At 49.5% G+C, this 12,056-nt stretch overlaps 1 protein-coding gene across 1 annotated transcript; it reads left to right on the top strand.

The window, feature by feature from the left end:
• Positions 1 to 3,510: 3,510 nt before the first annotated feature.
• On the top strand, positions 3,511 to 6,612 carry CHST2 (carbohydrate sulfotransferase 2). Its single transcript, XM_059479533.1, has one exon. It carries the CDS (start codon positions 3,511 to 3,513, stop codon positions 4,798 to 4,800), a length of 1,290 nt encoding a protein of 429 aa, XP_059335516.1. The 3' UTR covers positions 4,801 to 6,612.
• Positions 6,613 to 12,056: the final 5,444 nt, after the last annotated feature.

Here is a 12,056-nt window from a genome sequence, read left to right as displayed (position 1 = left end):
GGTGATCTAGTATACTGAAATTAGTGAGCCTAAAATAGATTGACATGAAGTAAAATAGAGGGTGGAAAATGTACACTGAAGTACCTGAATATATTTGTGAAGAACTGTACTTGTTCAGCTGCAGAATGTTCTTCTTTCACACACTTTCTGTGCCTCTTACCATTTTTTAATACTTTTGTGTTTCTTTGCCATATATGTTGTATACAGTTACATATAACAGATATATAAATTACTAAAAAAACCCCAACCAAACAAAGCTCCAACGTTGTGAATTGAAAGTTGGCTGTATACATCTCTTCCATATAAACTTATTCAATATTCATTGGTGTTGAGTTCTTCAAGTGCTACTTGACTACCAGGTCTGAAACTTGTGGGAAGATCAGCTAAAGCAGCTGCACTGAACCTGATTGATCACAGTTGTGTTGTGTGTGGGCACTTGGATCCACCTGCCCAGCATGAATACCTGCATTGCTCCAGTTCTGAAAAGTAAGATTCTGTTTAGCAGCATGTAGGTTGAACTAAAGAGCTGCTGGCCTCGTGTTTTCCTTGTTGAGTTGGAGTTTGATGAAAGCAGTGCTGCTTTCAGTTCTCACTCGCTGATTCAGAGAGATGTAACCACTGTGTAGCAGCAGGGAAGGTGCAGAACCCAATTACAGCTTTTCATGTTTGGGTTTACTGATTAGTTTTACTATTTCAGATGTTATACCTGCAGTTCATGTTTGCTTATCTTTATTTGTTACTTGTTAATTTTTAAATGCTGTAAGAAATGGAGCTGGCATTGTTGGTTTTTTCAGAAAATTTCATATCTCTCTTCAACCAAGTGAAATGGAAAGAAGGGATTAATTTGAACTTCATGGAATTGTAATGATTTTTCACTGCTGTGAATTGGTTTTGCTCCCTGTAGTCTCTGTCCTTTATTGCATTAGTGCTGCAGAACAATAGTGGTGGGAGATATTGCTTTATGAACTCCAGCATCTCAGTACTGCTGTTGTCATTCATCACCTAATATAGGCTAATTGATGCTACTACAGACCACTCCAGAATGAAAAAGGAACATTTCTGCTTTAGCTAGGTGATGGTCACTTCATCTGTAGTGAGCACAGAAAGCCAGATAAATATTTGATGTGAACCTTTATAAAAATATATTAAAAAGCAAAAGTCTTGTTTTATGTGAAGAACTCATGGATTAGAACTAAAGAACAAAATAACTGCAAGAATTTTATGCTACAAGATGCTCCAGAGGTTTATTTTTCATTATATACTGTGTTTCAAGAGTTACGAGTGAATCGTTTTTAGCTCATTTAAGCTGCACCTTTCTTTTGCCAACTAGATACAAATAATTTGTACACAATGTGGTTTTAAAGATGTACACAATGTGACTTCCTCTGGAGCACTGTAGGGTAAAAAAATGGCTTCCCCTTCCCCCTCACTTTGATGAAATAGAGACTTTTTCTTGAATGTTTAATGGCTATTTAAAGTCTGCGATTAACGAATTACTTCTGTGTGAAAGGTCGCAGTGACATTGGAACGCTGCCGCCAGGTCAGTGGCAGCCCGCGGGACGGCTCCGAGCTGGCCCGTGCGCTGCGGTGGCCGCAGGGCGGCTCAGGTGGCACCGGTGTCGCACACCAGGGCAGCTCCTGCTCCCATCCCGCGGCCACCCTGCCCTGACAAGGCTCGGAGAGAGGAGCCCTTCCCTTTGAGGCTGGAAGGGGCTTAGAAGTTTTCCCAGAAAGGGAGCTTGGCTGTTAAATATCCCTGCAGAAAACGTGGGAGGAGTATTGAAATGTTTTAATGAGGGATACCAACATTGCTTACACATTTAGCTCCTTCATCTCTTGTCCTGTTTTCTTGCATTTATTTGCAAGTGTCCTACCAGGCAAGGCACACACCGGGTGAATTTGTGCTTTATCTGCTTTCTGAGTGTAGAAGCTTTTGCAGTAGTGTCATATCCGCGCTGTTAATAAACCTTCCAGCAAAATCTCCCCAGTGTCATCAGTTGTGGAGGGATTGGTGTGAGGCAGGGGCAGCCCCCAGCTGCCCGGGGAGATGGGCCGTGGGTATCTGTGCGTGGTGGGAAAGGCTGCACCAGTGCGAGAGCTGCCGGGGAGAGAGAGCAATGGACAGGAGAGAGCGGCCGAATGCTTCTGTAACTCGTGAGCAGCCCCGGAGTGCTCCGAGCTCGGTCGGGGGCGGAGGAAACCGCTGAGAAAATTCCCTAAGAGTCACTGAGCTTTGCCGAAGCCCCACGAGTGCGCTGTCCCCTGGGACCCGCCGCTTCTCAGGCGCCTTTTGGGATGTGTTCGGCTTTAAAGCACCGCTGCTGTCTGGAGCTGCACCACGGCTTGCGCTGCCCTCCCCACAGCGCGGTGTCTCAGGACACAGGAGAAAAGCGAGCGCTGCCCGTTTCCATTCCCGCCCGGGGCAGGGAGTCCGGGGCCCATCACCGGCCAGCTGCCGGCTCGGGGCTGCTGCAGCCGGGGCGGGAGCGGGGCCGCGCTGGGCTCTGCCCGGCAGGAGCGGGGCTGCGCCGGGCTCGGGGCCGCCGGGCCGGCTGCCCGTGGGCCGGGGCAGCACCGAAGGGGCCGCCCGGTGACCAAACACCGGCTATAAAAACAGAGTGAAGAACTGCGGGCGGATGGATTTGTGCTGAGCTCTGCCAGGAAGATCCAGTGTGAGGGGTTTTTTTAAACGTTTTGGAGAACCTTTGAGAACTCCGAGTTTCCGCACAAACCAAGATAAGGGCGGCGGGGCTGGCCGCGGAATCCTCTCAGGCCTTTCAGGGATCTTTCATTCCTCTTCTGTTTTTCCCGTTACCGGCACGGCTCCGCTGAGCGAGGGGTCCCCGGTGAGGAGCCTCCCGCCGGGCTGGGCTGACTGGAGCGCCCCGGCGGAGCACAGAGGGGCTCCCAGAAGCGCCCGCCGCCCTCCGGCGGTGCGGGGCCCGGCCGGGCTCGGTGCCGGTGTCGATCGGTCCGGGCTCCCCCCGGGAGCGGGCGGTCGGTCCGGGCGGGGCGCTGCAGCCCGAGGCCGGGCGGCGGGGCCGCCAGTGGCGAGCGCGGGGCGGGGCCGCCAATTGGGGCCGCCCCTCGGTGGCGGCGGCGGCACCGGAGCGCTCCCGGCGCGGCGGGGGCGGGGCGGGGCGCGATGCGCTCTGTCGGGGCGGCGCAGCCCCCGCCCGCCCCTCGCCACCGCCCCGAGCTGTGGGGCGGAGCGGAGCGCGGTTCCGCCTCGCTCCGGCGGCCGCCGAGAGCTACGCTGCGGCGGCGCCCGCGGCCGCTCGGCGATGGCGGCGCGGGAGAAGCGCGGGGCGGGCGGGCGGCCGTGCCGCTGCTAAGTAGGGCAGGGGCGGGGGCGGCGGCGGCGGCGGGGCCGTCGCGGCGGCTGCGCTATGCGGGCCGGGCGCGGGGGGCCGGCCGGGAGACGGCGCCGGGGGCGGCGCGCCCTGCTGCCCGCCGCGGGCCCCGGGGCGCCGGGGCGCTGAGCAACAGTTGGCCCCGCCGCCGCCCAGCATGAAAGTGTGCCGGCGGAAGGCGCTGGCGCTGTGCCTGGGCTACGCGCTGCTGCTGCTGCTCGCCGCGCTCAACCTGCTGGAGTACAAGTGGCGGCGGGAGCCTCGGCGCTGCGGGGAGCCCCCGGCAGCCCCCCGGCACCACCCCCCGCCGCCGCCGCCGCCGGCCGGGAGCCGCGGCCCGGGGGGCGCCCGGCGGCAGCTGGTCTATGTCTTCACCACCTGGCGCTCGGGCTCGTCCTTCTTCGGGGAGCTCTTCAACCAGAACCCCGAGGTATTTTTCCTCTACGAGCCGGTGTGGCACGTCTGGCAGAAGCTGTACCCCGGTGACGCCGTCTCGCTGCAAGGGGCGGCCCGCGACATGCTGAGCTCCCTGTACCGATGCGACCTCTCCGTCTTCCAGCTGTACAGCACGGCGGGCGCCGGCAAGAACCTCACCACGCTCGGCATCTTCGGGGCGGCCACCAACAAGGTCATCTGCTCCTCGCCCCTCTGCCCGGCCTATCGCAAGGAGGTAGTGGGCATGGTGGACGACCGGGTGTGCAAAAAGTGTCCCCCGCAGCGCCTCAGCCGCTTCCAGGAGGAATGCCACAAGTACCACACGCTGGTCATCAAGGGCGTCCGTGTCTTTGACCTGGCCGTCCTGGCCCCGCTCATGCGGGACCCGACCCTGGACCTCAAAGTCATCCATCTGGTGCGGGACCCCCGGGCCGTCGCCAGCTCCCGCATCAAGTCCCGGCACGGTCTCATCCGAGAGAGCCTGCAGGTGGTGCGGAGCCGGGACCCCCACATCCACCGCATGCCCTTCCTCGATGCCGGCCACAAGCTGGGCGGGAAGAAGGAGGGGGGGGGCGGCTCGGACTACCATGCCCTGGGTGCCATGGAGGTCATCTGCAGCAGCATGGCCAAGACCCTGCAGACCGCTCTGCACCCCCCCGACTGGCTCCAGGGCAATTACATGGCCGTGCGCTACGAGGACCTGGTGGTGGAGCCCATCAAGACCCTGCGGCAGGTGTACGGCTTTGTGAACCTGGCGGTCAGCCCGGAGATGGAGAAGTTCGCCCTCAACATGACCAGCGGCCCCGGCTACTCCTCCAAGCCGTTCGTGGTGTCGGCCCGGAACGCCAGCCAGGCGCTGAGTGCCTGGAGGACCGCGCTCAGCTACCAGCAGATCAAGCAGGTGGAGGAGTACTGCCAGCAGCCCATGGCCCTGCTGGGCTACGAGCGGGTGGGCAGCCCCGAGGAGGTGAAGGACCTCAGCCGAACGTTGCTCAGGAAGCCGCGGCTGTGACGGGGCAGCGGCGCCGGGGCTGGCGGAGCCCGGGCAGAGGGGCCGCTCCGGCCGCCCTGAGTGAGGGAGGGAGCCGGGAAAAGCAACCTGGGCTCCGATTTCCTCCAAAGACTGCCGAAGGGTAACATACAGTAATGTGATGATTTCGTGGGGGTTTTGGGTTTTTTTTGTTTGTTTGTTTTTTTTTCTACCCGCCCCTTTGCATTGGGTTAGATGCGATTTAAAAAAACAAAATCACGTGGAACTGAAAATATGTGTAAAGCCCCTTCCTCCTTCTGTAAAACGCCAATATCTTGTTCATGAAGCTCTCGTGCGTTTGAAGATGGTAACAAAAACTCTTGCACAATTCCTACACATCTTTATCTCCCTTGGTGCGGAGGGGATGCCCTTGGAAAACATAATGCTGAAAATCAGACTTTTGTATGAAAGCAAATGTTCAGACATGGTAGTAATAAAAGAAAATAATAAATGATATTCATTTTTATAATTACCTCAATTGTTTGGGAAATACAGTGTTGCTTATGTACAGCTGGAGGGGATGCTTGCTTAAAATAACAACGTGGACTTCTTAAAGGGTATGGGCGGAGGGCTGGAGTGCAACATTTGATGTGTTCAAAGATCAGGAGCTGCTCTTGCAGAAACAAATACAGATCTTGCAAGTGTAGTGCAGGTTTCATGGCTGTGTCAAAGCAGGTTTCTATTTAACTATTGTCTTTTCTGTTATATTTAAAAAGTCTTTCAAGTGCCACTGTATTGGTGTCCTAAGAGTTTAAAAACGTTTGCCATCGCAGCAGTATTTATTTTTGTCTTGACATGTATGTCCAGGAGTCACTGTCACATAGAAGTGGATCTACAGCGTGACAAGAAATGCAGGATTTAAAAAGACATTTATCATACTGGAAATATTAGCATGTGTGACAACAAAAATAAAATTATATATATTCTATAGTGCTAACAAAACATAAGATGTAAGATATTTCTTGACACTGATTGGTAACAGGCAGAGCAGGGAAGCATAGAAAATGCATAAGATGATTTATTTTTTCCCTTTGTCTGTGTCTGAGGGTATATTTATGTACGAGGAGGGAGGAAATGTACAGCTGTGTGTTCATGGCTGTAACAGAGCCCAGTGTTTGATTTCAGAGCGCTGGTTGGAGACTCGTTGCCTGTGAATTGTCATTGCTCTGTGATGGAGCCAGATGGTGGTCTGGCTCTTTCTGGGAGCTCTGCCTAGAGTCTGTCCCATCGTTAAAACTTGATGATTAAAAAAAAAAAAGAAAAAAAAGAGATTTTACTACTTCCGCCTTTGTAATTGCTTGGAAAAAGTCCTGATTTATTAAAGGTTAAGTGGTGTGTTGCATATGAAAAGTGCAGACACCCTAAGTAGTTTTTAATCTTGGTGTTCTCTGCTGCTCTTTGAAGGCTCATTTTGGAACCTGAGTTTTTAAACAAACGTAGTTTTGCCAAACTGTTCTCTTAGGAGACTACAGACTTTTCTACAGGAAGTACATTTTACATTGCCTATTTGGGTGTTGTGCCTTCAGAAAATGTGAAGAGTATGAGTAGGAAAAAGGAGATTGATTTGTGAAAATAAATTAATATAAACAGGATTGATATGTGTGTGTGTATGTGTGGGTGTACGTGTGAAAATTTTAGTGATGTGTAATATGTCTATTTCTTGTAACTCAAGTTAAACAGCTGATAACTGGCTACTAAGATTTTTGAGTTCTTGATGAAATTTTGGCATTAGATGTTCAATTTATTCTGAAAAGGAAAAACATTTAATAAACTAGTTAAAAGATTATTGCATAAGGTTGCCTATACACTTGCTGAATGACTGCATTACATGTTGGTTCCCTCAGCTCATTTTCACCATCAGTGAAATAACTTAAAATCTAGCAATGGGAGACCTGTTAATTGGCCTGTTAGGACAGGGTGCTAGAAACGGGAGGGATAGTCAATTTGATGTTTCAAATACAGATTAAGGTACTTGTGTTGTTGTGGAATGATGTGTTTTGTATTACCACGTGCATGTTCAGTGCAGTGCTGCTGAGAGGATTTTGGGTGTTTGGCTTTGGGCTGTACCCAGCGGGGTTTTTTATTTTCTCTGGTTGTTGTGTCCGGGGGCAGTGCTTGAAAATCTGACCTGTAGAGCACGGTGCTTGCTTTATCTCCATGGCAGCGTTCCGAGGCTCCCTGCTCCCCCCGAGCCGCGGGCAGGGCTGGAGCCGGGAGCCCCCGGAGCTGCCGTGGAACGCCGGCCCCGCCTCAGCTGCCCGCAGGGGGCTGTGCCCGGGGCTCCGCACGGGGCTTTCCGTGCTGCAGAGAAAGCTTCTCGGATTTTGGGAGATGGTGCATGGTCATTTCTGCGTGCAGAACTCCTGGGTAATTTTTGGGAAAGTTTTCAGGATGAGTAAAGTGAACAGGAATTGATTGCCTCTGGGAGTGTGAAACAGATGAGCCCAATTGACTTAGCTTCCAAAAATGTCCTTTGGCTCCTAATTATGTTAAAAAGCTCATCCTGTCACTCTGAGAGAGCACTTGCTGCTCTTCTAATAGTGGTGCAGCAAGCATCTGCTTCACTTTCCCGGTACCAGCACTGCCAGCAGAGTTACAGCATCTGAATCTGGTCCATAGTTTGGGCTCCACCTACTACATTGCAGCAAGGAATCACCCAACATGCTGAACAATTGCACCCCGGTGAGCTTTGGTGAACAGAAGAAATAGTGCAATGTTCATTCTGTGAAAATAAAGCACTGCATGTTTGTTCAGGAGAACTGAATGGGACCCTGCTTGTGTAAAGTGCTGGTGGGCTGAGCCCTATGTTTAGTGCTGCTCTATTAAATACGTATGTGAACAACTGGCAATTAAAAGACGATTTTTAGCCCTTTTTTGTATTCAGGAAATAGAAGTAGAGGAACTTTAACAAGCCAAACAGAGTTGAAAAAAAGTTTTAAATGTGGAAAATTACAGGGAAAAATGGGGTATCAGAAAGATGAAGGACATGGTTACAAAAGAAGTTTTCCTTTTGTGAGGAGGGATAGCTAGCTGTAGTCAGAATAAACTTGACTTTTAAGCTTGAGTATAGTCCTGGGTTTGCTTTCTATCTGATTTAATAATTACAGCATGCTTCTTCAATGCTTGTATTAATGAAGGATCAATAGCATAAGCAAGGTGCAGAGTGCACTCAGTTGCATGGGAGGGAGATGCTTCTGAAGACTTGGCACGTTGGTTTGATGGAAGAGAAAGGCCAATGGGCAGCTACGTGTTGCTTTCTGCTGTGAACAAAGCCAGAACAACAAACAGGTGTGGTAAATTGCAATGATCATTCAGTGCATGAAAACAGGAAAACCCTCTGTCTTCCACTGAATCAACTAAACCACAAGATGTGTAAAGCTGTGCAAGTTGCTGCTGCTAAGCTCGGAGCTGACAATGAAAAAATATTAGATCAAGTATCTTTCACTCTTTCTTAACAAAAGGAGGAAGTTCCTTATTTTTCCAATCACTTTGTAATTTGTCAGACATTAAACATCATGTTGTGACTGGGAAGAGGAACATAATTTAAACCCACAAACCTTGTATTTCCATTATGATTAGAACTTGGGTCCTCAGAGGTGAAATACTGATGGTTATAAGCAATCCTGAAACAAGGGTTTCTCGTACTGTAGGCTCTGAGAAGAGTTGTGAGATTATTTCCCCCTTCATTTCTATTTGCTAATGGTGTGTTGAAAATGAAAAGTGTTTAATGTGAGCCCTTCCACACCTCACAGGTGGTCTAAGAGTTGGTGTTCCAGCTTTGCTCCTGTGCATCCCATAAATGCAGGCATGGGTCCCTTTGGAGAGGTGGATGCCAGCTGTGTCCAGCTGTGTGGGGCTGCTTTACATGAACAGACTGAACATGGGGCAAATGCTGCCTCTGTTACTTCATTGAATGGATCACAAATGTTCTTATATTCTACTGTCATTTCAATTAAGGGTGTTGTATAAATATTACTCTGCTGGAATTATGCATATGAATAAGGTAAGCAGATTTAATTTGGAGGCTCTGAGAGAATGTGAGACTGCTTGCCATTGATGTATCTGACTTCAACTGTGCTTCCTGCTAAGTTATCCTGGCAGTCAGTACATAGGGTTTGCATTTTGTATCAGAGATCCTCAGCAAGATCTTACGAAAATATGCATGTTTCATAATTAAAGAATACATAGGATAACATTTCAGCAGTACTCATTATATTGTGCACATTTAAAGTAAAAAATAAGGTTTATTTGGGTTCCCTGGCAACTAATGAATTTTGTTAACGTGTCTAAATAACAGCTCTTCTCTGGGATTTGAATGGAATAGGACTTCATGCTGAAAAATAAGATGAAAATGTGGTCGCAGGAATTCCCCAATTATTAGCGAAGCAGCCGGAGCGAGAAAGGATCTGCTGAGCCACCTTTGTCCTAGCACCAGCTGAAGTGGAAGCTGCTAACTGGAAGGGGCTCTACAGATACAATATTAAGAAATCTGAAGATTCTAGTAAGCTTTAAGTGTGATCTTGAAGAATATCTGCATGTGCCATTTTCGTTGGAGTTGGGATATTATGGAGTCAGCGGGAGCTATATTTCAGGGTGCCTCTGGAAGTCATGGCCTCATAAATTTGTACTGAGGGCGCCTATGGGCGTTTCTGGTCCAAACTATTGCTCAAAGCAGGGTCAGCTTATGAGATCAAACTAGGCTGCTCCAGGTTTTATCTTGGTGGGTCTTGTAAACCTGCAAGGACAGAGACTGCACAATCTCCCTGGGCAACCCCAGTGTTGTGTGGTCCTTGTGGTGATCCATGATGCCTCAGCAAAGCCAGGCCCAGAATCCCTAAATATGTTACATAAATTTATTAATATTGTGTTTTGCCTGTGACTACTGACGTGGGTCATGTCCTCACTTCCCTTTAACTGCAAGAAACGTTGGCTGCAGCTCAGCTGTTGCAAAGGGTCAGCAGCAGAGTGGCTAATGAGCAGTGATCTCAGTGGAAAAATGGGGATTCACAATTAGAACGGTGCATCCAGCAATATCCCTTGTTCTACCCAGGAGGGATAAAGAGGAGAGCAAAAAGAAATTCACTTAGAAGAAAGGAAAGGAATACAAAGAGGGGCTTATCAGACGTTGCTCTTTCTCTGCTATAGGAAGAAAGAAATACTGGTAAGGAAAACTGAAAGAAACAAATGATATCATGCAGCAAGGTCAGGAGAGGATGAATAAAGGCATTTGCATGTTAAAGGCAGTGAGGATAGAAACCTGAAGGACAGAAGAAGAAATGTGATGCTATGTGCTGTAACCATTTGTGATTAATCATGATATGCAGAAAGAATTCCTCACTTCTAAGTTCTCAGTTTTAGATTCCCTGATTTTCCTCACAGTTTCAAGATGAATTTCAAACAGGAATAATTTTCATAATTATTTGGATAGTTTTGATGTTCCAATTTGTTTTGTGTATAGATAGAAACAGAGTTGCTGAACTTTTGTCTAAATATTCCTCTCTGCAGACCTCTATGCATAAATTCACAGGCCCCCTAGTCTGCTAAATTCTTGGCACCTTCTTGTTTTCCATCTGCCAGATGGCTCCTTCTCCCACCAGTCAGGGTTATCAACAATTATCTGTTTCAAGCCATGTGCACGTCTCATAACAGTTTATCATGGGAGACATAAAATGGAAAAGTGACATATTTAGTGTTTATGTAACTTTGAGAATCACTTTTGGCAGCTTTCATTGCTTGCTTATTTGCCACTGGTGATTCCTTTGTATGCTTGCTGTACTGGTCTGGGATCAGCCCTTCAGATCTCAATTATTCAGTCAGTTTACTAAGATCAGACACCTTGCACACTCAGTCAGCTGGTGTTTTTAGGTGTACTAACCTAGCTGATGGAGTGGTGACCTGTTTTGTTCTTCAGAACACCCTTATATCTGCTTGACCTCTCTTTTCCCAAGTAACAAGTGATTGGAAACGAGGAAATGGACTCAAGTGGCACCAGTGAAGGTTTAGATTGGATATTTGGAAACATTTCATCACCTTGAAAAGCTTGCCAAGCAATGGCATAGGCTGCTCAGGGAAGTGGCCCAGTCCCCAGCTCTGGAGGTATTGACAAGATGTCTGGCTGTGGTGCTCAGAGACATGGCTTAGAGCTGGGTTAATGGTTGGACTTGATATCACAAAGATCTTTAGAACCTAAATGGTTCTCTGATGTGATGGTGACATCAGACCCTGCCAGTGCCATGCAGGGGGGTTGGAGGCACTGGGGGTTCTGCAGCTCGTGAGGCAGTGAGAAGGGTCTGGCTACCAGAGCAGAGTTTGGGGCTGAGCTCTGCTCACCTGCTTCACTGGCTGCAGCTCCACCACAAACTGCCAGAGCTGTCGATGGTAAAGGACACCTGGTTCCAAGCGGTACAGTGGAAATGAGTAAGTAGTGGAAAAGAGTTCTTTGTGCTTCTCTGCTCCTCTCCGGGAACGAGCACACAGCAGCCCGTGCTGACCATAACACTTTGGTTTTGTAAGAGTTTAACAGCTGATCCCTAATTACATGTTCTTTCATGCTGAGCAGAGGTTAAAATACACAGTATTAAAGTGCTGTGGCTGCTGCCCAGAGAATACCTGCTGTGTTATTTTAACCCAGGAACCCTCATCCCAGGACACAACTTACACGAGCCCCCCTCCTTTTTTTTTACTTCAAATAGGGAATGTTGTATCTGATGCCACACCTGAGAGGCAGCTCTGCCTTTCTGCCGGTAGTGCCCCACAGGTGTTAATGAGGAATGTTAATGAGCCTGGTATAGAAAAGGCACACCTGAAAGTAGTTAGGGGGTTGTGGTGCTCAGCCTTTTCCCCTCACGGACAGGTGACTCTTGGCAAAACCTGATGGAAGCCAAGCTCTGCTCTGTACCTTGGGGCTGGGGGGCTGCCACGTGCCCTCAGCCTCACCGGGGCAGCTGGCTGGGGTGGGAGCTCTCCCGGGAGGATAAATGCAGGAGGGGAGCTGCTCCTGGGGATGGTGGGGCTTTGCCAGAAGCATCTTTGATGGGAAGGGCTGCTGCAGGCTCCGAGTGCCTGCGGGCCCATGGAACCTGCTGGAAGGTGCCTGAGCTAAAGCCCTTTCTGGAGCTGAAGGCTCGCTGTGTCTGGGCTGTGGGGATGCTGCCGAAGCTGCAGGAAAATCGGGATATTTTCCAACAGGGAGAGGTGGTGGGGCTGCTGTGCTCGGGGACATTTCAGTGTAAAGAGTT

The sequence above is a fragment of the Ammospiza nelsoni genome, chromosome 10 (assembly GCF_027579445.1).
Source record: "Ammospiza nelsoni isolate bAmmNel1 chromosome 10, bAmmNel1.pri, whole genome shotgun sequence".
NCBI lineage: Eukaryota > Metazoa > Chordata > Aves > Passeriformes > Passerellidae > Ammospiza > Ammospiza nelsoni.
The sequence above is the reverse complement of the archived record's forward strand: the minus strand, read 5'-3'. Positions and strand labels throughout refer to the sequence as shown.

What these genes read in the sequence shown, in the direction of transcription:
- CHST2 (XM_059479533.1), top strand. Translation starts at nt 3,511, where the DNA reads ATGAAAGTGTGCCGGCGGAAGGCGCTGGCGCTGTGCCTGGGCTACGCG.